Source organism: Choloepus didactylus, chromosome 4, assembly GCF_015220235.1.
Source record: "Choloepus didactylus isolate mChoDid1 chromosome 4, mChoDid1.pri, whole genome shotgun sequence".
NCBI lineage: Eukaryota > Metazoa > Chordata > Mammalia > Pilosa > Megalonychidae > Choloepus > Choloepus didactylus.
Window position 1 is genome coordinate 47,273,902 of NC_051310.1, and position 27,782 is coordinate 47,301,683.

Sequence of the window (27,782 nt, forward strand, 5' to 3'; positions counted from 1 at the left end):
GGCAACATGGATGAACCTTGAAGATATAATTCTGAGTGAAATTACTCAGATGCAAAAGGAGAGATACTGTATGTTACCACTTCTATGAACTATCTGAACACTGTAAAATCATGTCTCATAATGGAAGAATATTAGGGACCTAGCGATAGACAGTAGCTAGTGAGGGGGAATGATAGTCTAATAGATTCAGATATGTTAATGATGGTAAATTCAAAGGTGTGGTGATGGATAGGGGTGACGATGGTTTGTTAATGGGATTATAAGTATCAGAGCTGTATTGAAGGTGAATAGGAATGAAAAGGGTTGTTTAAAAGCATGTTTCCCACAGATCAGCACCACAAATATAGATAGGTGCTTGCATGATATAATTCTAAGGTATGACAGTAGCACAGAGAGTTGACAACAGAAGGGTACATGAGAAAAATCTACACCCTGTGTACTAGGACTATAATTAATAGGAATACGATATTCTATAAAAGTTTCACTCACTAAGTTTATTCGTCAAAAACTTAAATCCTTCAGAGTACCCCTATGCCAGCTAAGTCCTGAAACCCAAAAGCAATAGCCTCTTCAAGAACATCAGCTAGATATGTCCCCTTTGCTGATAAAGTTGACACTCTTTTTCAACATGAACAAGTTAGGGTGGTCACTGCCTAGACATCCCTGAAGATAGGGAAAATGATTAAACCTAGAGGAAGGGGTAGGAACAGATGAGATGGAATTTAACAAAGTATTATGAATACTGAATCTTTATATAATTTTCTTTTCCTTAATTGCTAGGGTATTAGAATAGTTAGAAAGAATAAATTGTAATGGTGGAACTGTAACCCATAGCATCCTTTGAAATTTGTTCTATAGCTACTTGTTAAATTGTTAGTTTGAAAGCAATACCTTTTTGAATATATGTTAGATTTCACAATAAGGAAATGACTGAGACTATGGTACTATAACTCATAACAACTTTGGAAATTTCCTATGTATCTACTACTTAAATCACACCTTGAAAGAAATTACCTTTTTGTATATATGTTATATTTCATAATAAGGAAATAACTGAAACTGTGGAATTGTAACCTATAATAGTCTTTGAAATTTGCCTTCTAACTACTTGTTAAATTGCACTTGGAAAGTTATCGCTTTTATGTATATATGTTATATTCTACAATTTAAAAAATGTGATTTAAAAAAAAAAACAAATAAAAGCACCAAAGTATCCTATTCCCTTTTTCTTTTATTTATTTTATTACAAATTTTATTTCTTAAATCTCTCTCGGATCCAACCAGGTCTGTTAATCTTCATTGCCAATACCTGATCCAGATAGCCTCGTCTCTAGTTGGCACAACTGCAGCAGTTTCCTATCTGGTCTCCTGGTCTCAATCAGTCTTGTTGCCTCAAACCCATTCTCCATACTGCATATGAAAGAATTTTTGCTATGTAAATTTTCTTATCTCTTCCCTATGTAAGAGAATTAAAAGAAGCACCATTGTCTTAGTCAGTGATGACCATATAATGAAAAATCTTAGGGTCTTACTACAAGGAACATAATTTGTCTTACTTATAGGTCTATGAGTTGGTTAGGGTTAGTCTACTTCTTAAGGCTTGGCTCCAGGTTTTGGGTTCAGTTCAGGTCTGCTCCACTTGTCTCCACATTCTCTTTGGACCAGCGGCTTCCTAGGGCATTTTCTTCTCATTGGCGTTCAAGAGACCAAGCCATTCTGCTCAAGCATCACCTCTGCTAACATTACATTGACCAAACAAATCCTGTGACCAAACTCAACATCAGTGGGTGGAAAAAGCACTCTGACTGTGATAGTACATTGTCAGGTCACATGACTAAGGGAGGGAGTGAAGAATTAAGAACAAAAACCTAATCCACCACAACTATTTTCAAGTTAGCAGTGTTTTAAGTTCTTCTAGTCTTAGATAGCTAATTTTTTATTGTCCCTTTTGATTCCATTTCTTATTTGACTTATAGATTCCAATAAAAATATCATATATAATCCCAAAGGCATTTATAAAAGAATATAGGGAGCAGAATTTTATCACTTGATACACCAGTACAATTCTTGAGGTGTTCTGTGATTTGGAGCAAACCAATTTGATGTTACCGTCTCATTTTCCATTCCAAAGGGGAATATTTCTAAATGGATCTCTTGATAATTCTAAGAATAGAGAGAATATACTATTGGTCAAAAGGTAGGATACTGAAATATTCCTAGGTCTCGTTTACTCACTAACAAGGCAGTGACAAGGAATGACTTTGGCCGTTGTACCCCTACTTGTCATTAAAGAGATATCCTCTGTCTCTCAACAGGGTAGTGTTATCAGTGTTGTTGACCAGGAAGAGATTTAGCCAAAATACTTTAATGATAACTTCCCTTCTTTTTGTTCTTCTGTAGGACATAACGATTATATTTGTCCAGCTACAAATCAGTGTACAATAGATAAGAACCGACGTAAAAGCTGCCAGGCTTGCCGACTTCGGAAGTGCTATGAAGTAGGAATGGTGAAGTGTGGTGAGTGGTCTTTTCTCTTTTTATTGCATGTGTGACCTGCTGAAAGTTGTGTCTTGTGAAGAAAAGTTTGAGGAATTGAGGACATGTATTATAGAGGAGAGGTGATTTAGGACCTTGCAATTACAAGTATTTGTATGCTGTCACATTGGAGGGGGAGTTGACTTATACCTTGTAGTTGCAGGGAACAGAGCTCCTGAAAGTTACTGGAGGCAGTTTATTCCCAAAATAGGGAAGAACTTTCTCCAATTCAGATATTCTGGCAATGGAATAGGCTGCCACACGGGTTAGGGGACTCTAGCCACTGAAATGCTCAAGCAGGGTACTTGAGCCTGGAAAGTACAATTTGAAGGATGAAGTCCTCGTAAATGTCCTCAACTAAAGCTTGTGGCAAGAAAGTAGAATATTGTGCAGGTTAGTTGAGTAACTATGGGGAAGACTCATGCTTTGCTAACTTTCTAGAAGTGGAAAAATATATGAAAAACATGATAGAACCATCAGAAGTAGAAAAAAAGTACATAAAGTATAGATTTTGTTTTATGACAGTGCATGTGTATAATAAAACAAGAAAAATGAGCACTTTAGTGTAACAACTGATCATGACGCCTACACTCTGCTCACTCTACCTTACTAGCTTTTGGTTCCTTTGCACACACTTGCTTGAATATGTACACTCATACCAGCTCTGCCTGTACTCTTCTTATTCTCCTTCTAGCCAATATTTTGTCGGGGGTGGGGGGGGAGTTGTAATTTCTCTCTTTGTAGCTAATTATCTGAAAAGAGTTTTAAAAAGCCCCTCTTTTTTTTCTCTGAAAATCTCTTAGTAACTTTCTCTGCCTCTTGAACATTCTCTGTCCTTTTCTTTTATTCTGTGTGTACAGTAGGTAAGAACCCTCACATAGTTCAGAACTGCAGTATAGGATCTCTTAACTTGACCATACTTTCCTGGCTTCCTAGTGTCACCAATATTCTCTGTTTCCTGTGTAAGACGTCTTGCCAATGCCCATAACCTCCCAGTGCTTATTGGTTCCTCTCTAAAACATTTGAGCATTTCTGTTGCTGCACTTCAGTTATATCCTTGTCAAGAACTAGTGGGCTTCTTCCAAAACCTGGTTCTACTCATTGTATTTGTCATAATTATATAAGTTGATTAAAATTTATGCATGTAAACATATGAAATATGACTAGGAAAAGATGGTTGTTACCATGAAAGCCAAAATGAACGCTTTGAAAAGACCTATAGAAAGCTAGAAGCTATTAAGTTAGGTATGGGTGAGATTGACAAAAAAAAAATTCATAAACCTAGAAGGATTCTGAATGCAGATTGTTTTCTAAGTTTCTAAGGTCTTGGTCTGTTTTAAAGAAGCTGAAAGGAAACTACAAATGCTGGAGGGGATGTGGAGAAATTGGAACTCTTATTCATTGTTGGTGGGACTGTATAATGGTTCAGCCACTCTGGAAGTCAGTCTGGCAGTTCCTTAGAAAACTAGATATAGAGCTACCATTCGATCCAGCGATTGCACTCCTCGGTATATACCCGGAAGATCGGAAAGCAGTGACACGAACAGATATCTGCACGCCAATGTTCATAGCAGCATTATTCACAATTGCCAAGAGATGGAAACGACCCAAATGTCCTTCAACAGATGAGTGGATAAATAAAATGTGGTATATACACACGATGGAATACTACGCGGCAGTAAGAAGGAACGATCTGGTGAAACATATGACAACATGGATGAACCTTGAAGACATAATGCTGAGCGAAATAAGCCAGGCACAAAAAGAGAAATATTATATGCTACCACTAATGTGAACTTTGAAAAATGTAAAACAAATGGTTTATAATGTAGAATGTAGGGGAACTAGCAGTAGAGAGCAATTAAGGAAGGGGGAACAATAATCCAGGAAGAACAGATAAGCTATTTAACGTTCTGGGGATGCCCAGAAATGACTATGGTCTGTTAATTTCTGATGGTTGTAGTAGGAACAAGTTCTTTGAAATGTTGCTATATTATGTAACTTTCTTGGGGTAAAGTAGGAACATGTTGGAAGTTAAGCAGTTATCTTAGGTTAGTTGTCTTTTTCTTACTCCCTTGCTATGGTCTCTTTGAAATGCTCTTTTATTGTATGTTTGTTTTCTTTTTAACTTTTTTTTTCATACAGGTGATTTGAAAAAAGAAGGGAAAGTTAAAAAAAAAAAAAAAAAAAAAAAAAAAAAAAGAAAAAAGACAAACAAGGGGAAAAAAAAAAAAAAAAAAGATGTAGTGCCCCCTTGAGGAGCCTGTGGAGAATGCAGGGGTATTCGCCTACCCCACCTCCATGGTTGCTAACATGACCACAGACATAGGGGACTGGTGGTTTGATGGGTTGAGCCCTCTACCATAAGTTTTACCCTTGGGAAGACGGTTGCTGCAAAGGAGAGGCTAGGCCTCCCTGTATTTGTGCCTAAGAGTCTCCTCCTGAATGCCTCTTTGTTGCTCAGATGTGGCCCTCTCTCTCTGGCTAAGCCAACTTGAAAGGTGAAATCACTGCCCTCCCCCCTACGTGGGATCAGACACCCAGGGAAGTGAATCTCCCTGGCAACGTGGAATATGACTCCCAGGGAGGAATGTAGACCTGGCACCGTGGGACGGAGAACATCTTCTTGACCAAAAGGGGGATGTGAAAGGAAATGAAATAAGCTTCAGTGGCAGAGAGATTCCAAAAGGAGCCGAGAGGTCACTCTGGTGGGCACTCTTATGCACACTTTAGACAACCCTTTTTAGGTTCTAAAGAATTGGGGTAGCTGGTGGTGGATACCTGAAACTATCAAACTACAACCCAGAACCCATGAATCTCGAAGACAGTTGTATAAAAATGTAGCTTATGAGGGGTGACAATGGGATTGAGAAAGCCATAAGGACCAAACACCACTTTGTCTAGTTTATGGATGGATGTGTAGAAAAGTAGGGGAAGGAAACAAACAGACAAAGGTACCCAGTGTTCTTTTTTACTTCAATTGCTCTTTTTCACTCTAATTATTATTCTTGTTATTTTTGTGTGTGTGCTAATGAAGGTGTCAGGGATTGAGTTAGGTGATGAATGTACAACTATGTAATGGTACTGTAAACAATCGAAAGTACAATTTGTTTTGTATGACTGCGTGGTATGTGAATATATCTCAATAAAATGATGATTTAAAAAAAAAAAAAAAAAAAAAAAAAAAGAAGCTGAAACCAGAAATCCAGAAACAATGTTTCATGGATGTGGTTTATGCAGGAAAGTGACTTGTGTCCAAGTGCAGATGTGTTTAAAGAGAATGCTTTGCAAGACAAAGAAGTAAAAGGCATCCAAATTGGAAAGGAAGAAGTAAAACTGTCATTGTTTGCAGATGATATGATCTTGTATCTGGAAAACCCTGAGAAATCAACGATACAACTACTAGAGCTAATAAACAAATTTAGCAAAGTAGTGGAATACCATATCAATGCACATAAATCAGTAATGTTTCTATATGCTGGAAATGAACAAATTGAAGAGACACTCAAGAAAAAGATACCGCTTCCAATAGCCACTAAAAAAATCAAGTACCTAGGAATAAACTTAACCATAGATGTAAAAGACCTATACAAAGAAAACTACATAACTCTACTAAAAGAAATAGAAGGGGACCTTAAAAGATGGAAAAATATTCCATGTTCATGGATAGGAAGGCTAAATGTCATTAAGATGTCAATTCTACCCAAACTCATCTACAGATTCAATGCAATCCCAATCAAAATTCCAACAACCTACTTTGCAGACTTGGAAAAGCTAGTAATCAAATTTATTTGGAAAGGGAGGATGCCTCGAATTGCTAAAGACACTCTAAAAAAGAAAAAGGAAGTGAGAGGGCTTAACACTCCCTGACTTTGAAGCTTATTATAAAGCCACAGTTGTCAAAACAGCATGGTACTGGCACAAAGATAGACACATTGCTCAATGGAATTGAATTGAGAATTCGGAGATAGACCCCCAGATCTATGGCTGACTGATCTTTGATAAGACCCCCAAAGCCACTGAACTGGGACATAACAGTCTTTTCAACAAATGGGGCTGGGAGAGTTGGATATCCATATCCAAAAGAATGAAAGAGGACCCTTACCTCACACCCTACACAAAAATTAACTCAAAGTGGATCAAAGATCTGAATATAAAAGACAGTACCATAAAACTCCTAGAAGATAATGTAGGGAAACATCTTCAAGACCTTGTATTAGGTGGCTACTTCCTAGACTTGACACCCAAAGCACAAGCAACAAAAGAAAAAATAGATAAATGGGAACTCCTCAAGCTTAGAAGTTTCTGTACCTCAAAGGAATTTGTCAAAAAGGTGAAGAAGCAGCCAACTCAATGGGAAAAAATTTTTGGAAACCATGTATCTGACAAAAGACAGATATCTTGCATATATAAAGAAATGCTACAACTCAATGACAAGAGTACAGACAGCCCAATTATAAAATGGGGAAAAGATATGAAAAGACAGTTCTCTGAAGAGGAAATGCAAATGACCAAGAAGCACACGAAAAAATGTTCAGCTTCACTAGCTATTACAGAGATGCAAATTAAGACCACAATGAGATACCGTCTCACACCAGTTAGAATGGCTGCCATTAAACAAACAGGAAACTGCAAATGCTGGAAAGGATGTGGAGAAATTGGAACTCTTATTCATTGTTGGTGGGACTATATAGTCAGTTTAGCCACTCTGGAAGTCAGTCTGGTGGTTCCTTAGAAAACTAGATATGGAGTTACCCTTCGATCCAGCGATTGTACTTCTTGGTATATACCCGGAAGATCTGAAAGCGGTGACAGGAACAGATATCTATCTGCGCGCCAGTGTTCATAGCAGCATTATTCACAATTGCCAAGAGATGGAAACAACCCAAATGTCCTTCAACAGATGAGTGGATAATTAAAATGTGATATATACACACTATGGAATACTACGTGGCTGTAAGAAGGAATGATGCCGTGAAACATATGACAACATGGATGAACCTTGAAGACATAATGTTGAGCAAAATAAGCCAGGCACAAAAAGAGAAATATCATATGCTACCACTAATGTGAACATTGAAAAATGTAAAACAAATGGTTTATAATGTAGAATGTAGGGGAACTAGTGATAGAGAGCAATTAAGAAAGGGGTAATGATAACCCAATAAGAACAGATAAGCGATCGAGGGTAAATTTAACGTTCTGGGAATGCCCAGGAATGACTATGGTCTGTTAATTTCTAATGGGTATGGTAGGAACAAGTTCACAGAAATGTTGCTATATTAGGTTATTTTCTTGGGGTAGAGTAGGAACATGTTGGAAGTAAAGTAGTTATCTTAGATTAGTTGTCTTTTTCTTACTCCCTTGTTATGGTTTGTTTGAAAATTTTTTTAATGTATTTAAAAAAAATTTTTTTTATATAGTTGATTTAAAAAAAAAAGAGTTAATTAAAAAAAAATGAAAAAAATATGCAGAGCCCCCTTGAGGGGCTGGTGGAGAATGCAGGGGTATTGGGCTTCCCCACCTCGATGGTTGCTGATGTGCTCACAGACATAGGGGACTGGTGGTTTGATGGGTTGAGCCCTCTACTACAGGACTTGCCCTTGGGAAGACTGTTGCTGCAAAGGAGAGGCTAGGCCTCCCTTTAATTGTGCCTAAGAGCCTCCTCCCGAATGCCTCTTTGTTGCTCAGATGTGGCCCTCTCTCTCTAGCTAAGCCAACTTGGCAGGTGAAATCACTGCCCTACCCCCTACATGGGATCAGACACCCAGGGGAGTGAATCTCCCTGGCAATGTGGAATATGACTCCTGGGGAGGAATCCAGTCCCGGCATCATGGGATGGAGAACATCTTCTTGACCAAAAGGGGGATGTGAAAGGAAATGAAATAAGCTACAGTGGCAGAGAAATTCCAGAAGGAGCCTAGAGGTCACTCTGGTGGGCACTCTTATGCACAATATAGATAACCCTTTTTAGGTTTTAGTGAATTGGAGTAGCTAGCATTAAATACCTGAAACTATCAAACAACCCAGAACCCCTGAATCTTGAAGATGATTGTATAAAAATGTAGTTTATGAGGGGTGACAATGTGATTGGGAAAGCCATATGGACCACACTCTCCTTTGTCTAGTTTATGGATGGATGAGTAGAAAAATGGGGGGAGGAAAACAACAAACAAACAAACAAAGGCACCCAGTGTTCTTTTTCACTTTAATTGCTCTTTTTCACTTTAATTTTTATTCTTGTTATTTTTGTGTGTGTGGTAATGAAGGTGTCAGGGATTGATTTTGGTGATGAATGCACAACTATGTAATGGTACTGTGAAGAATTCAATGTACGCTTAGTTTTGTATGACTGCATGGTATGTGAATATATCTCAATAAAATGAACTTAAAAATAAATAAATAAAGAGAATGCCTTGGCCTTCTGACAAAAGATTGCAAATAAATGGTTTATGCTTTAAGTTAACCAATATTTTGAAGGGACTATATGTGTGTGTGATTCGCACTTTAGCCGTAGGATAAGAACACTTTTATTGTACTGGGAGCTGTTGGACAACTGTAGCCTTCCTGGTTCAGGACCTTGGGCAGCGGCACAGGTGCTCTACCGATGGGGGCAGTATGATGTGGTGAGAAGAGAGTGAGGGTTGGACTCCCAGGGACTGAGTCTCATTCTTGGCTCACCATTTCTTGCTAACGCCGCTTTACCTTTCTGGCCCTTAGTTTTCTTACCTCTGAAACAGATACCTGCTTTGTTGGGTTTCCTGAGGAACACGTACGAAAACATATATTAAGATCTCACAGTGTCTGACTCTCAATTTTAGTTTTCTTTCTTTTCTCTTTCCTTCACTGAAAAGCTGAGGTAAGTTATGAGTTCTGGTACAATACAGTTTCATGAGGTGAAGTAGTTAACAAATCATCGATGGAAAAGGGAATGAAAGAAAAGTTCATTGAATTTGGTCAGAAAGTAACAGTATACAGCTCTCTAAGAAAAGAAATATATATATATTTAATTATCTTTGGAGATTATAGAAGAAATAAGGTGACTCAGTGTCCAAATACATGGTTATTTAGCTCTTCACCATAAATGTCCTCACTGACCAGAGAGAAAGACCACTAGGAGTGAATTTTCTTAACTATGTCTTCTTTCCTTCCCAGCAGTCTTCCTCCTGCCCCCACCCAAACCCTCTATCCACACTCTTCCTTCCATCCAGTCTTGGAAGTGAGGGATTCAGCCTGTATTTTGCATCTTCCTATGCCTTTCCGCTTTCCGCTTTACTTTTCTTGAGATATCACGTCTCCTCTGTTATCACCTTTCTCTTCTGCTCTACCAACTTTGTGTTTTCTACTGAAGTGTTAGCATGATTCCAGTTTAAAATCTGAAGGACACCTACTGTTCCGGTTTGCTAATGCTGCTCTTAATGCAAAATACCAGAAATGGATTGGCTTTTATAAAGGGGGTTTATTTGGTTACAAATTTATAGTTCTACAGCCATAAAAATGTCCAAACCAAGGCATAAACATGGAGTATACCTTCACCGGAGAAAGGCTATTGGCATCTGGAAAACCTCTGTTAGCTCAGAAGTCACATGGCTGGCATCTGCTTGCTCCCAGGTTGCATTTCAAAATGGAGGTCTCCAAAATGTCAGCATCAGCTTGCAATAGCTGTCTTCAAAATGTCTCTCTAAGGTGCAGCAAGCATCTGGGCCTATGTGGCTCTTTTTAAAGTACTCCAGTAAACTAATCAAGACCCATGCTGAATGGGCGGGGCCACACCTCCATGGAAATAATCTAATCAAAGATATTACCCACAGTTGGGTGGGTCACATTTCCATGGAAACAACCTAATCCAAAGATTCCAACCTAATCAACACTAATACGTCTGCCCCCACAAGATTGCATTAAAGAACATGGCATTTTGGGGACATAATACATCCAAACCAGCACACCCACCCAGACTAACTTCAGAAATAAGACTTAATTATAAAGATACACTGAAATGTAAATAGCTAGGAAAACAATCCTAATAGTTGTGTATTTGATCTGTATTTCTGGGTAGGGACAATAGCTCAGTACCTTTTATGAGTTGTCTCTTTAATCACCTGCTGCATATACTTCCATGAAAAGCAATTGATAGGAAGGTGGTATAAAACAGTGTTTAAAAGCATCAGTTCTTGATTCAGACTGCTGTATGGGTTTAGATCCTGCTTTTGCTCTTTTCTGGCTTTCCTACCTTGGGCAAGTTATTTGAGCCCTCTTCTGCCTGGTTAGTCCTCTGTAAGTTGCAGGAGATAGTAACAGCACCTGTTCTCTAGGATGGTTGTCAGAATGATATAATCTAAGTACAATATACAATGCCCAGCACACGGAAGCCCCCAGTAGATGTAAGCTGCTATTATTATCACCTATTACTGTCATTATCATCATCATCACATGCATGTGATCATTTTAGAAATGTGTTATGATAGTGCATTATTTGATAACTGTTTGAAAATATCAATGTTGAATTCCTAACTTTCCCCCAATTTCTACCTGAGGAAAATTCCTAATTTCATGGCTTGGAAACTGAGGTTTGTCAGCACTTAAATAAAAGAAATGTTTTTAGTATCCATAGATGACTCTGAAGTGGAGAATCTTAAGGTCATTGGGCTATTGGCTTTAAAAAGTCAGGCCCTTGATTTTGCTAATACAATCAAAACTACAATCTTTGATACATGTCTCACATGCTGCAGAAAATAAAAGTCAAGCTTCAGTTCTAAGACAAATTGTGAGAATAGACTTGAGTCTTTACAATGAGAATATTGCTCATTTTTACATTGGTGACTTGGGGAACTTGAATGTTGGGTTGGAGAAGAGATGAGGAAAGTACTGTATTAACATCTGCATTCCCCTTTAGGCTCCCGGAGAGAAAGATGTGGGTACCGCATAGTGCGAAGGCAGAGAAATTCCGATGACCAGCTGCACTGCTTGAGCAAAGCCAAGAAAAATGGAGGCAGTGTCACCCGAGTGAAGGAGCTGCTGTTGAGCACCCTGAGCCCGGAGCAGCTGGTGCTCACGCTCCTAGAGGCCGAGCCGCCCAACGTGCTCGTGAGCCGACCCAGCATGCCCTTCACGGAGTCCTCCATGATGATGTCCCTGACCAAGCTGGCCGACAAGGAATTGGTGCACATGATTGGCTGGGCCAAGAAAATCCCTGGTAGGTCTTTCTGAGTCTTAGTTCTCCATTTATTTGTAGAAAGATCAGCACCTAACATTTACAGGGCAGGAGTACAAATGGAGGGCCACAAACGATGACTATCTAACAGTTTGATTTATAACTCTTAAATAAAATAAATAAAATAAATAAGCACTTCAACATGACCTGGAAGATCAGGTACAAAGTTAGAATTCTTGGCCTCCTCTGAATTCTGCACCAGAACATGGCAAACAAGGAGAGTTGCCCATGGCCTGACCTCCTTCTCTTTCCACCTCCTTTCCTATCCCACCCCTCAGATCCAGCCCACCCTGCCCCCATCCTACTCTTCCTAGAGATGCTTGCCTGTTAGCCACCTCTCGTGCCTAGGTGTGTTCTGAGTGGATGGACCCAGGGAAAAGGCCCACACAGGCTCTAGAAGTGAGCTTGGGACCATTGAGGCAGGAAATTCTAGGGTTCTGGGACCTGGACATGGTCTAAAAGGAAAGTGTATAGGTTCCACAATGACCTGTCTCTTGGCGGTGGCCTCCTCCCTGAAAGGAAAAATGTGGCTATGTAGGGGACTGGAGCACAGTATGACCTAATATGAAAGTGAAAGATTTGTCAGATACTAAATCAGATTAGTAAAATATTGTTCCATTGGGGAAAGAATTCGTGAAATATTGTTCCATTAGAGAAAGAATAGTGAAATATTGTTCCTATAGAGAAAGAATCAGTTTTACTGTAAATCAATGAACATGTATGGACAAATAAAGTAAACCAGTGGTTAAAGTAACATGAATCATCAATAGGCCAATAAATTTGGAATGCCATCAAGTTAAAAATGGATTTATTTTCTCTTTCAGTAAACCCTTTTAATACTTTTTTAAAAATGGGCTTGCTTATTCATGAGTTGTCATTTGCAACCTGCGTTTTCCATTCCTAATGTGATCAATCCCCCAGACCAGTGTGTAACATCTATACCTGAAATCTGTATTGTGTTAAAATTACCACCTAAGTAGCATTTGAATCTGTGTTTCTGTGGGAGAGTCAACCTAGAATACTAGTATGGGATGATAGCAAGCCATCATCCCCTTGACAGGGTTTTTCTGTGCACATCTTTACAGTCAGTCTAAAGAATGAGGTCTCTCTCCAAGCTCCAGGCCGTGGGGGACAAGCTCCCATGGGCAAACTATAAATACTGGGAGGGGATGAGAAGCTGGGTGGAGAGCAGTTGGGAGTAAAGAACTGTGGGAATCAAGGCCCCTGGGTCATAATAACTCTTCAGGTCATTTGTTGGCTTGGAGCTGGTCCTTCTCTGCTTCCTCAGGATTTTCTGAGTTCTAGTTTTGTTCTGATGGTCTAGCATCTTCACCTTTGTCAGAATTATATAATTTTATTTTCTCTGCTCTTTTCCATAGAAGACAATACTGATGTCTTTCCTTCAGCTTTTGCTGTAAATGTATTCCAGGCACTATTTTGCAGGACCCCACATGAACAGTCTTGGTGAAATTTCTTATTGCTGAAATCTGAACAACTTCTTTGTGTCATTAAAAAAAAGAGAAACTCTTAAGCTGCATTAGCTCCTCTTCAAACCTGGTATTTTGAAAAATTTTCAGAAAACTTAAGTATAGTCTGAAGTTGCTATTTTTTCCCTCTCTCAGCTGACATAATCGTTGCCCAAACCAAAAAAAATTTTTTTTAAATATCATTTAGCCTTGATTTTGCTGAATATCTACAAGAATATAAAGTTTGATCTTTCCTTGGTAGGCTTATTTTCTATATCTGTGGGTGAGATTGGAACATGTCCACATATTCAGAAACTGAACTGGGCTTAGTATGTGACTTTGGAAAAGATTTATCCACCTTTACATTCATTATTTTATTAAATTCTCATTTGTCCACAATTACATTATAATATTTCAAAGACTTAAGCCATGAGTACTCTCTGTGCAGTAGCTTCCTCATTTGTAAAATGAAGATGAGAAGAGATTCCAGATGCAGAGTTGTTGCAAGTATTAAATTGGTTAGTATGTGAAAAGCTCAGGACAGGGCTTGGATCACAGAAAATAATGTAAGAGTGAGAGCTGTTAGCTTTTTATTACTGTTGTGTGGGCATTGGGGGATAAAGTAGACCTAATGTTACTGATGTATCTCTCCCAGTTTCTTTTTAAGTTCTTGAACATGAAATGAGGCTTTGAAAAGCAATTAATATAAAGGTAGTAGCTCTTATGCACATATGACTTGCAGGGTTGCAGGGTTGAATCTGATTTTGTTGAAAGAGAAGTGATCCCTTCTTTAATATCCCTGCCTTCTTTCTCCATCTCCAATTTCCCTGGCAACATCTGCAGCAACTCGGTAAGGTGTAAGTTCATTGATGTCTGATTAAGCATTTCCTGCATTTTTCTTATAATTTAAATTAAAATTATATTAAATTTAAATGCAGAAGCTTTTTTTTTTTGTTTGTTTGTTTGTTTTGCAAGAAATAGGCTCTCTTCCCTTCTCTTTTTGGCTTTCTATTCCTCTTTCTGCTATCTAAATTCTGCTACCAAACCCTTAATATCTTATTAAAGTTGTTTAAGAAGCATGTGGTTGTAAGGGTAAATGTGAAACCACTGATTATGGTTTTTTAAATCCTAGTGTTTTTGTTTATGATGCAGAATTCAAGAAATATTAGACATAGAGATAATCTCCCCACCAGTTAGCTTTGTAAAGCAGTTTTGTATGTTATTTCTTTTATCTGTTTGGAGATCAGTGCCTTACCTTGTTTTCATAAATTTGTGTCTCTCTGTTGGGTCTCATGAAGAGAACATGTGTCCTTTGGGTGGAAAAGTCCCAGGGACACCCAACTTAAAGCAGGAATTTTTACTTAAAAAAAAATAACATAAAAATATTTCCATTGCTATGCACTAAAGTACTGTGGCTTTAAAAAAAGTATTGCATGTATTCTGTGTGCCATGCTCCTTGGAGTGCTTTTTAAAAAGAATTCTTGTATGCAGTTCCATAACTAGTTTAAGTAGGTGCTGGTGACTTTCAACAATAGCAAAACACGTTTCCAAAGTGCCTCTGGCAAGACTCCCTTATTTTCCATTACCATCACTACTATGGGAGACTGGGTCCTTGTTAGTTCTCTTCTTAACTGCTTGCAGATGTCCATAAATTTGGGTGATCTTATGTCTTGGTTGCCTGGGACAAACCCAATTTATTCCTGTCATTGTAGCATCCAACATGGTTAACATTTCCTTTTATTCTCGTAAGTGGTCTGGCTTAGATAATGCTGTGGTCACTCTACCTTAATCCCTTTTGTCACCTCCAGTCTTTCCCTGTTTTTGTCTGTCAGTCAGCTTTTTTGGACTTATTGATGTTAATTTTTTTGTTTTGTTTTGTTTTGTTACTTGTGGGATCTTGTTATCTTGTTGAATCTTGGTTTTGCTAGTCATGGAACTCACCCTGTATTCTATCTTTCTGTGGTTTGGAAAATTGATTGGCATGCCCCCTGTATTATCTCCACATTATAGCTGAAAGTACTGAACTGGACAGGGCCAGATTTCCCTGCAGACTTCATTTGAGGTCCACACTGCCATCATTCCACCCACCAAAGCACATAACTGACATCACTTCAGCTTGTTCTTCTATGTCTGGATCTCAAGGTCATCCAGAGAACTTTTAACCACATACCTTGCTAAAATTCTGAACTATCAGTCCATGGAGGGTCTGTGGAAGGTAATGCAGTTCTCTGTGCACACACACATATATACACAATTAACCTCAATGTTTATTGAGGGTTTGAAATATGCTAGACATTCTGTGATGCACTTTAAGCATGTTGCAGGTATGAATCACTGTTCATAAACTTAGAAGTGTCATATTTCTTTATACCCTTTTTATAGACATCAGCTTAACTTCAGTTGTTCTTAGGGGTTCCCCTCTTCTGGGTGGGCCATAGCTCTAAGGTCCTGCACAGTGTCACGAGGTTGGTGAGGGGGCAAGGGGGACTTCTGTCATTAGCCCAGTCCACGTATCTGTCCAGTGTCCCTGTCTTCATGGCCCTTCAGTTCTGGGATCTCTGGGTGGTTCGTGGGACTCACTTGGGAAGGGGGCAGACATGTCATGCAGCCTTTCCTTTCTGGCATCTTCTATTTCCAGGGTGCTACCAGAAAACCAGGCATGGGTCCTCACTGCTCCAAGGCCTGTGGATCTTCTCTCTTCTTTCCAACCCAAATAATCACTCTAAAGGGAGAGCTTTCCTCAGAGTAATGTTTCTTCAGGCTGTTCTCTTCTCCCAGCAAAAAACATCTTTCTCCTGTCTACATCTCCTCTGTTTCTTCCCTAAGTTCTTTTATGGGCTCAGGCTTTTGGAAACAAAAGCCAGAAAATCTTGTAGACTTCATCTGCTTTCCATTTGCCACTTACCTCCTTTGAGGCAGAGATATACAGCCAGTTACCTCCTTGCATAGGGATGGAAAAGCAAGAGAAAAATACAGGGAAGGGAAAATCTCCAAAGTATCGCAAAATATTACCTAGCCAACATGCAAAATGTTTCGTTTAATAATTGCAGGAATTTGCAGAGGTAGGTCTTATTAGCCCCAGTTTTTCTTATTAAAAACAAAACAAAACAAAGACTTAAAAGGAGATTAAGTAATTAGCTAATAAGAGGCTGAGCTGGGATTCAAACCCAAGTTCATCGTGCTCTAAGGCTGTGCATTTGGTTACTGTATTATATTACACTGCCTCCTCTTTCGCCATGTCTCAGGGGGGAAGCCCCACTTATCTCTGTTTTGCGTTTGAAGCACTCACCTCCCTGGTGATTACCTAGGTTTCTTTCCATCTCCATGACCAATGCATGCTATTAGGCTAGTGGTATCTGTTTCAATTGTTACCTCTGCTCTGGAATAGCCTAGAGACAGTGCTCCTACCCAGAAGAATGATTCTCAAACTGGCTCAGAAAAATCGTTGGAGCTTCAATTTTTGCAGGGGCTGGTGCTGCTCTCTCTGCATGACCCTTCTACTCCCAATCCTTCCTTCCATCCCCACCCCTGGCCCGAAGCATGGACAGGGTCCAACAAGCAGCCCCTCTGACCTGCAGCTGACCATGATCTTTCTCAACTGTGCAGAGAAAATACTAGGAGATGGCTAGCAAACATCAGGTCTGGCTTTCCATTCTTCCCTACCATCAGTCTGGTCATCTATATAAGCCCAGGTAACAGTTCTTTATAAATTCTAAATGAAGGATATTTGTCTCTAGAGGGGTCTAAGATGGGGAATTGTAAGTTGCACACCTAAAATTTCCTGAGTCTGCATTCAACCACATCTTAAAAATATCGATTATTTCCCCATATTGTTTGTGTTTCCTTAGCTTGTTTTAAACTTGCTGAGGTGGGTAGATGTGGCTCATGGCTTCTTGCTTTTCACAGGCTTCATGGAGCTCAGCCTGTACGACCAAGTGAGGCTCTTGGAGAGCTGCTGGATGGAGGTACTAATGGTGGGGCTGATGTGGCGCTCGATTGACCATCCCGGCAAGCTCATCTTTGCTCCAGACCTTGTTCTGGACAGGTGAGAAAAAAATGCATTGCATTTCTTCTCTGACGTGTTTGAGTGAGGTGCTTAGTGAGTAGGATTACAGTCTTGGAGGCTGCCATTAAAATCTCATGCCTGACAGGTAATTAGAGGATGATAATGTCATCGGCCTCTTCACTGTGTTAAGAACCGGAGGAGAGAGCATGGGTATAGGGATTCAATGTCCTGTGACTCATTTTTATCTGGTGGTGAAGCAGCATTCCCAGGCCAGGGCCAGACATAGCAGAGCATTGTGTCCTGCATGACACATGGCCACTAAGTGCACAGGTCAGCTTGGATTTTTCTGCATTAAAAATCCTGTCCGTGGGTTACAATTTTAAGTAGTCCTGCTGTTCTTTCCACCTGCAGAGACCAATTACATCTTGAGCTATCTGGACAGGTGACAAAATTCTTATAAATCAGCCAAATTTATTTCAACGTGCTTTACCTCACTCTCATGCACGCACTATATAGCATTTTTGGCAATAGGGGTGGAAGCAGTGCTTGGTAAAACCAGATGAAAGTTAATAGGAATTGGGGAATGATGGAGCTAATGCCAGAACATGGTTGCATTTTGTTTTCTTTTAATGATGGTACAGAAGAGGAAACAGTTTTTAATCAACTTAAATGACCTTATTACGTTTACTGCTTTTGGAGGGAAGGCTGGAATATACAACAGTCAAGCTTTTTTAGAAAGAAAAGTTGAACACTTTCTTGGCGTAAATTTGAGCATTTAAAAAAATCTCCATGGAAATTGATTTTCTTGCTCCCTATATTGAAAAAGTGCTAGTGTGGAAGTTGGGTCACATTTGACTCTCTGCATAGAGTGGAAGGATGCCTAGAGCCATGAATGATACAAAAACTGCCCCCAATTGTTGCCATTGCCACTTTAGATCATAAGAAGATCCCACGCACGTTACCCAGATGAAAAGCAATATCCCAAGGTATTAGAACCCATTCTGCCTGTTGTCATGGATGACAGCATTCACTAAGAACAGCATTCTGAGTCACTTGGAGGTGTTTTGGTGAAGAGCAGAGCCTTTGCAAAAAGCTGGAACATGGGATGTGGCTTGAGCTGGAGCAAGACCAAGACCAAGGGGTGAACCACTAAGGGAGGATCTGGAAGCCCAGAGCCCCTCAATAACAATCATAATAGCTAACTTATTGGCTTACATGTGCCAGGCACCACCCGAAGCACTTCACTTGTGTTGACTCATTTAATCTTCACAACAGCCCTTTGGGGATATGCACCACTGATATCTCTAACTGGGAGGTTAAGTAACTAGCCTAGCGTTACATAGAAAGTGATGGAGCTTGGGATGCAGTGTCTGGTTCTGGGGTCCATCTTCCTAATTACAACAGTGAGATAGTGAACAGGAAGGGGAAAGAGGAGGAAGCTAAAAGGCAAACTTGCTTTGTACTGTTATCTTTTGTCTTCGAACAGCCCATCTCTATTCCCTGCCCAGTTCAGAAGCCCACTCCTTCTGCTCTCATATCAGGGCACCATGTTGCAAGGCAGGCTGAGAACCAAGCACCCTGCCAACTCTTTGCTCTCATTCATTCATTCATTCATTCATTATATTTTGCTGGGTGCTTAAATAAAGCTACCTCCCCACGTACATATAAATATACACACATAATTCTCCTAATGCCAGAAAGAGGTTCCATTGCTTAATGAACCAATATGGTTGCTTTATATTCAAATTATTTTATTTTTTGTCTTGTTTTCCAAATTGATGCCAAATTTAGTGTTTATTTTCAGTGACCATTTCACTCCTTGTTTTTGGTACAATTACCTCTCCTCTTTCTCTGCATATTTAATTCCCGTATATATGTGTATAACTTACTGTAAGTTGACACAACCCTGGATAAATATTAGGCGTAGCTTTTAGCTAGGTCACAGGAGTAGAAAAAGTCATTTTTCTTACAAATTATTTTTCACTCTTTATAAATATTTGAAAGTAGTCTGTTTTACAACATATTAGTCTAGTGTATTTGAGTATGGAAGAGGAATTCTTGGGAATTGTAAATACGTCACATTGAGCAGGCATTTTTCAGGCGCCTACAGGTGTTTATTTACTCTTGATTTCAACACGTTAACTTTGTGAAGTCTCGGATTACAAGTTCAATTTCTTAGTGTATCTGTTATACAGATTAATATACTTTTGCATAATAGGTATTTTTTTGGAGAAGTTGCTTATTCAAGAATGTTTTGCAAGTGAATTCAGGGATTATACCCTACAAAGGAGTTCTATTATGAATCTTTTTCCAGACTGAATAAATAATCTCCACACTACTTGAAAATGACTATCTTTTGCTGGATTGTCTTATCAGTGTTACTTCAAGAAGTGATATGACTATAAAAGCAGTGAATACATCTAGATTAGTCCCATTTGTGGATACTGACACTATAATTTCTGTTTCCCTTTATTCTTGTTGAGGCTTTTGCAGAGAGAAAACTTGAATCTACTGAGGATGAGAGGAAAATCTGATTATCTCAGCTTATTTCTAACAAGGTAGTTCTTTTAGTAACCCCTAGAATCATAAATTCACATGGAGATCTACCACAGAAGCTGAGTTTCTAATTGCTCAAAAAATCATATATGCTAAGAAATTTTTGTGTCCTTAACATCAACAAGAAATTGTCTAATGTTAAATGTTGTTGAAAGGTCAGTGGTTTGGGTTTGGCTTGGGCTCCATGGTGGATGTCAAGATTTTTCTTCACAATACCCACAGAATTCTCACTTCTAAGTTTTCATTTGCCCTTTGTACCCAGCTAATTTTAACTTTAGTTCAATATATATTTATTGATTCCTTTCCATGTGCTTAGCCTTGAGCTTGCCACCCACCACTGCCCACACAGAGATAAACTGTGGTCTGTAACCACATATATGCTTCCAGAAAATATATATGTAAGTACAAAATAGTGTGCCTCAAAGCCAAGGTCCATTCAATCAACATTTTGTCCTTGGTAAGAAACAGAATATTTGTCTTTTTATAAAGGAGTAGTTGTCAAATAATGGAATATCCTAGATGTAACTACTAATTTCATTTTTATTTATCACTAGTATATGGACAAATGGTATGCAAAAGTAAATTTCCATGAGTAGGTTTGGTTTGATTGATATATTGCTTCAATTTTTTAACATTCACATTGTATGCTCTGCATCTTAAATACAAAAGTTTTAATCCTGTCCTAATTTCTCACTCATAATTCATTTTCAACCCATAGTTTTAATATAAGTGTGGCTAATTGCCATATTTAATTTATTTTAAAGTCCTTCCTCACTCGTTCTTTATGACTCATCTTAAAATAGAACTTGGAGTGTCTACTCAAAGTAGAGGTATTGTACCTTATACTCCCTATATTTTTCATTTATTTTTCTAGGAATATATTTGGTTTCTACAGCCTGTGAAATGAATAAAAGTATTCTAACCTTGCCACCCCTTGAATGAAATGGTTGGCTGTCACACCTGCTAAAAAGAAAGTAATCAGACCCAGTTCTTTAAAATTGGCTCAGAAATTCCCTTTCTCTATGAGGTTCACATGTTCTGATTACTGCAAGTTGCAGCATTTATTGGGGCTTGGGATGCCCCTGCATGTAAGATACCTCCCAATTTCGAAAAAAGAATTTGCATTAAAAATGGCATCTCTTTTAATGAAGTGGTACCGATTTCAGTATGTAGGGACTATTCTTAAGCACAGGTTGCCACTTCCGGAAAACAGGGTTGATTTCAGATGAGTCCCCTTCCCATGCAACTTGGGGGAGTGAGTGGAGGTGGGGAGGGGCTGGGGGGCAGGGCCCACATAATCCCACCTCTGACTTTGAGTCTCACAGAAATGTAAACAGCCAAACTATTAAATTCACTCTGTAGATTTTTCCCCCCTCAGAGATATTTTAAAGCTAGCTTTTCTTAGTATCGAATGTCCTCTAGCCCAACAGTTACAATTTCCAATAATTAATTACGTGTCAGGAAGAGTGACTTGATGATGTGGCACGAGGCGTGTTCGGTGAACAAACATTTCTGGTGCATCTATTAGGTGCGGGGCTTGTGTCGTCCATACCGGCTCCTGCAGCAGTCTGGAGGTGGACAGCCCAGAGCAGGGGAGGTGATTGGAGGAGGTGGGAGGACGGGGTGTGGGGAGGGTGGGGTGAGAGTTAACCCCAGGACACCTTGCCCAGGCCTCTGATTCTCAAGGTGGCCTTTCCCAGTGAGTGAATTCTCAGGGGCACTTGGGTTTTATCACTTAACCTGTGCACTTTCAGAAAGCTTCAGATGATCGCACGTTACTGCGTTTGTTTGCCAAAGCGAGCAGTTTCCATGCTTGTACCTTTATGGGGGTAAGTGTTCTGGGGTGTAATGCCAGGAATGCAGGATCCTGGTGAGAAGCCTTCATAGCACAGCACTTACAGGGAAAGGCTTCCCCAGGACTGGGGGTCCCCCGTGGTGTTGGTTCATTTGAATTTACAGAGGCCCCTTCCCCCAACCACCACCATCAGTTGAAATGTCCTGGCTTGGGTTGGGGGAGGGAGGCGGAGAGCAGCCAGTTCTTTGAAGACCTCAAGCCTCCTTCAGAGGACTAAAAATGAAACTCACAGAACCACCACCACGGCTGCCCTTCACTGTGTGCCGTAGGCTTTTAGGAACAAATGAAGGTTTCACGGCAGTCATCTAACTGCTTGTCAAGAACTTCCTGTAACTCTATGACTGATGATAATGAAAGTTTTTTGAGAGCAATGGGGTGGAATAATGTGTCTTTGGCTGGAGTGATAGAAGCTGGTAATTTCTATTTAAAGTTCAAGTAATTTACTTCAAAAGTATACTTAAAAAATTCAGTTTTGTAGTGATCAAAAGAATTTTGATTATATGGTTCAAAGTTTGTCTTAAGCTTTTGCTTAAAAATGATCGTCAGCAACTAAAAAATTTCCATGTGATTCTAATCTATCATCTCTAATCATGATTTCTTTGTATGTCATATTCGCTTTTCTCAAATTACATTTAAGTGTCTTTTAGTTGCTCTACCAGTTTCTAAATGACCCCCAGGAGGTGAAAGCCAAGCTCTAGATATGGAGGATTATTTCTTCTTGGGATATTTGTTTCTATAACATTTACCTTTTCTCATTATCACTTCAGATGTTCTCCCAATGGGAACATGGAATGTCTCATTTTAGTAATATGTGTCATGTCTAGGGCTGGTTGGTTGAAATGGTTTAGATTGAAAATAATCAACAGAAATGGTACTCATTCCTTTAAGAAAACATTTGGTAAATAGGTAGAAGGAAAATGTAGTTCCAATGTGCAGTTTTGCCTAAATAGTCTTTATGCAAATATTAACTTTAGGGATTTATATAGTAAGTGCCCTGCCTTCTTTAGATGAAGATAATTCCAATAATTGCATTAGGTGTGGTTTCACTAATACCTTGTTATGGCTAACAGATGTATATGATGAAATTATATGTTAAAAAGAAAATACTCCTTAATGCTTTTGGTGTTTGTCTGAAGCTGCACGTTCCTTAAATTTCCTAATGAACTTCTGTAGGGATGAGGGGAAATGCGTAGAAGGAATTTTGGAAATCTTTGACATGCTCCTGGCAACAACTTCAAGGTTTCGCGAGTTAAAACTCCAACACAAAGAGTATCTCTGTGTCAAGGCCATGATTCTCCTCAACTCCAGTAAGTAACCATGCAGCTGGGCTGCGTTTTATGGGGGAGAGATGCTTTTTCTAGAACCGGTGTGGCATTGGGAAAGGTATTGAACTTACTTTATCTAAAAAGGGGGAAATGGCTTTCTTTCTGACATCTCTGTTTTATTCTATAAAGATTTCAACTGTAGTTAGCTTTTGGTAACTTGGATGCAAATTATTCATCGGATTAAGTGCTGGCCATCAATTTTAAAGTGACGAGCCATTTTCTGGAAAAGAAAAAATGAATTTAAAAATGCTTAACTTCCAGCCTTTTTTCAATGTTTATAAAGACATTTTACTTGGTTGACATGCATTAATATTTACTGTTTGAGGTTCTGCATGAAGCGTTTCATTCATTCATTCATTCATTCATGACACTTAAAATACAGTCCTGTTCTCAAATGGCTCACAATGTAAGAAGGGAGAGAGAAAACAAATCATAAAATATAATGATCTCAGTAATACTATGGGAAAATAGAAGATGGACAGACACTGGAGTGGTTGCAGAGGGGACTGATGCTTGGACAAGTCTTTAAGGATGTGTAGATGTTGGTTGGGCAGGGGGAAGGAGTAGGTGTGGAGGAAAGAAAGAACGTGGGTGAGCCAGGAGCCACCTGCTGGAAGGCCAGAGGGCAGGCAGAGAGGTTGTAAAAGGTAGCACTAAAGATTGTGCTGCACACTCTGGTGGAGAGTGGCTGCTTTGGGCCTTAAGCAGTCATAGAAGAGGTTTGGGGAAGGGAGTATTATGCACAGATACCTATTACTGAAAGGTCCTTCTGGCCTGCAGGACTGACTAGAGACAGGACAGACCAAGGCAGGGGCCCAGTAGGTGACACAAGGGATGATGGTGTGGGGTGTGGTGGGGACAGAAAGGAAGTGGCCTGACTGAAGGGAAATATAGGTGGTAAATGTGAGAAATGAGGATGGTATCTGTGATATATGCATGGCTTAGTTTTGCTGGTTTTTTTTATTATATAAAAAAAATACCTGGTCATTGTAATAATTCAAACAAAAGAAAAACATATAAGGCAGAAAATAAAAACACCTGGAATCCTCCCCACCTCCGAGGTAACCACCATAACTTTGGTGGTAATTTTTTAAATATTTCTCTCTCTCTCTCTAAAGATAGAGATAGAAAGACTTATGCATACACAGGCTTATATATAAAATGTTACATAAATAGCATTGTATCTTACACTAAAAATTGTGGATACTTTGAAACAGGCATGCTTTCGACTTTTTTTTTGGAATAAACCCCTCAACCCTAATCCCAAGTAATCAATTTTAACAATCCAGAGCTGGGAGGGTGGGGGGTATCCATTATACCCTCTCTCATTCTCTCATAATCACTTAAGAAAACTGCACCCCAACATATACATACAGAGAGAGGGTTTTCTTTCTTTTTTTCATTTTATAAAAATTGGGACATTTTACAAGTGCTTTTCTGCACCTGGCTGTTTCACTTTTCAAAATGCTGTGAAATCCTTCCAGGTCAACTAGAAGAGATCTAACCCAGTCTTTGAAGAGGGCATTGTACTCACTTGTTCAACCATCTCTCTGTTGATGGGCCTCTACTTAATTTCCAGTATCTCTTTTTTTTTTTTTTTTACCACCACAACCACTGCTGAAATAAAGAGAGATGAGCTATTTTGAAGACATTTCTGAGGTTTATGTTGTTTTCCTACTGCTCAGTTTACTGTCTGTCTGGTATTCAATTCAGTTGCTATACTGGGTACTGATTGCTTTGCTTAGTTATTAGTTATTAGTATTGTTTTCTGCTGTCTTCTCAAATATTTATATCCATGTTTTAATCCTCCTGTGACGACTTGAAGATAGCTTCATGCAGGGCTCATTTGGAGCTTTATTAGCTAGATTTTATCCAATATTGGAGCTTAATTTTTGAAATGACAGGAATCTGTGGGATCATACTGTGCTACTTTCTTTTAAATTATCCAAAGCAGCAGTCCCAGAAGCCAAAACTCAGTGCAGAACCTGTGGTTGCAGGGGTCCCCAGCTGCCTCCTGGCTGTGGCATGGAGGTGGGGAGTGGGGGGTGGGGGTAGGGGCCAAGGGGTAGGGGGTTGGGGGCAGCTGACTCCTCCCTCTCCAGTCCTCATTTCCTCCCTGTCTCACAGCCCCACCCCACCCCACCCCACTCCCCTTTAGGCAGTGACACTAATGAAGAGGAACGTGGAACATATATATCTGTGTTTCTCGTCAACTATGTATGCGGAAGAAACAGTTTTAATTTTTCTTTTTGCATTTCTAATTCATTATAAACAGTTACTTTTTTTTAAACGTTTTTTATTGTGAAATATAACATATAAACAGAAAAGTGATCAATTTCAAAATACAGTTTAACAGATAGTTATAGAGCAAATTTCAAAGTATAGTATGGGTTACAATTCCATAGTTCCAGGTATTTCCTTCTGGCTATTCTACACGAGAAACTAAAAAGAAATATCTATATAATGATTCAGTAGTCATAAGTATTTGCTAAATCCTAACTTCCCTGTTACAGCTCCTCCATCTCATTGGATCATTTTCTCAGTCTTCAGGGATATTTGGGCAATGACCATTCTAACTTCTTCATAAACAGCTACTTCTGTAATTACTAGAAAAACAAAATAAAAATGCAAAATACAAGCCCAAGCTTTTTGTTTTTACATTCAACTGATTTAAAATTACTCTGTCAATTGCTATAAAAGTTTCTAAAAGCTTTCAATCAACTTCCACCCATCTCTTTGTGGACTGGTAATGGACCATACTTTGAGTAGCTCTGGTATAGAGCATGGGGTATGTTCTGCAGGTGGCTGGGTCTGGGGGAAGGGGTTAGATCTTGGAGAAGGGGGCAGAGGGGATTGAAGAAAGAATCTGAAGGTCACGTGAAGGAACAGAGACCCTGAAGGCAACCTTTGTGTTCTCCCTAGTGAGTCAGTCTGGTCCTACCTGTCTAATGGACATTACCCCTGCACCCAATACACCCCCAATCTCGGTTCTGGAGAGCAAACAATTTGTGAGTAGAAAAGATAAATTATCAGGCAAATGAAAATTTTAGGGAAAGCCAAGGAACCTAAGTACTTTGGAGCTTCTGACCCTTTCTTGGCATTCATTGTTACCATTCACCTCTTACTCGATAATATGAGGAACCAGCTTACGTTGGTGATTAAGTTGATGTGCACATAGAAAATGTCCATCCAGGACATTTGAAATTGTTGAAGGAAATCACCTTTTTCTGATTTCTCTTTCAAGCTGCCTACAAGTGTTACCTCATGTATATGCCACCGTCTCTGTCTGTTAAATGGAAGATTTACCTGAAAAGTACATTCCCATCTTGGCATGGGGGGTCATCAGATGCCAGAATATGGGGCATCTCTTACTTTCAGAAATAATTTAGACTCTCTTTGGTACAGCAAAGGGCTCCTTGGAAAGCAGTTTGCTTGTTGTTACACTTTGCAGTATAAAGCCTTCCTTTTGGCAAACTCCCTAGAGTCATTTTAGCCTCCGAGATATCATATTGTGCTGTTGTCAAAAGCTCTAGAAACAGCATCTGTGCAAATGGGTAAGACTAAGGCTGCAGTGTTCCTCCGACAGCATCTGACAGAACTACCACATTAAGAGGATTACCAGGGCCAGGGAGGCATGTGATGTAATTACCACTCATGGCGGTAGAGGAGCAGAATTTAACAATCTTCTTTCAAGAAAGTTGGTTGTCATAACAGTTGTCAAAATGAATTTTTTCTGTTCAGTATTGCTGTTAGTAAAATGGATTCTGTTTTGTTTTTTTTTAATTTTTCCACTGTCAGGAGAGGTGAGTCTTTTCTATGCTAGATTTTAAGGATTTGGGGGCTGAGACTTTTTCCACTGGGTTATTTGTAGCACTAAATTAAAAAAAAAAAGAAATAGGGACAGGATTTACCCTCCCACCTTAAACAAATAAAAATACCTGACAGAATATATATAACAGACACTGTACATTGGACAAGTCACCCAGGACAGTGATCCTCAAAAGAAGCAACCAACTGAGCCCTTTGATTGTCCGTCTTATTGCCTGGAGTCAGTTTCCAGGCAGCAACACAGGAAAGGGAACCTCGAGTAGAGACCAGTGGTCTATCTGAACTGAGGAGACAGAATTGTGAATTTGGGGAGGCCAGGGCAGCTAGGGGATAGTACTGGAGAGGAAAGAACTATGCACAGAAAGAGCTCTGGAGATCTGCAAATCTTCACACTTCAGATAGAAAAAAATCTGCACCTTCAGCTCTTCACCTGAGTGCATACTTGAAAGAGGACAGGCAAAGAACTACCAGAAAGGAGCAGGCAGAACAATCCTTGCAGTTCACACAGGGCCAGGAATTGTTTGTTTTCTTATTAGCAGGAGGAAAACCTTGTAATACACTGGACATTGGGTATAGTACTCAGAAGGGTATTGCCTGAGTAGTGGGGCAAAATTAGGCCTAGAGTGAAGGTTGCTTTGTTCCTGCCAAACAAAGCTTGAAAGCAAGCCTCCAAAGGATTAAATTACTATATTGCCAAGTAACTCAACTACATCCAAGAATATCCAGCACCCAACAAGGCAAAACTCACGATGTCTGGTAACCAATCAAAAATTAACAAGTATGTAAGGAAACAGGAATATGTGACCTGTAATCAGGAAAAAAAAAATCAGTAAATTGAAAAGATCCCAAAATGTACAGATGATAGAATTAGTAGACAAGGAATTAAAAATAGTTCCGTATGTTCAAGAGGTACAGGGAAGCATGAACAAGTTAAGGAGAGAGATGGAAAATATGAAGCACAAGAAATTGAACTTCTGGATGAGACAACTGTGTCTAGATG

The 27,782-nt window shown here is 39.4% G+C and overlaps 1 protein-coding gene across 3 annotated transcripts in view; it reads left to right on the forward strand.

Annotated features, from left to right (window-relative positions):
• Window positions 1-27,782, forward strand: part of ESR2 (estrogen receptor 2) — a 115,493-nt gene that overhangs the window by 42,384 nt on the left and 45,327 nt on the right. For all 3 annotated transcript variants that reach the window (XM_037832569.1, XM_037832567.1, XM_037832568.1), the window contains exons 4-7: window positions 2,401-2,517; window positions 11,429-11,728; window positions 17,119-17,257; window positions 22,803-22,936. In XM_037832569.1, coding sequence (XP_037688497.1) covers window positions 2,401-2,517; window positions 11,429-11,728; window positions 17,119-17,257; window positions 22,803-22,936 — 690 coding nt within the window. The remainder of the gene's footprint in view (window positions 1-2,400; window positions 2,518-11,428; window positions 11,729-17,118; window positions 17,258-22,802; window positions 22,937-27,782) is intronic.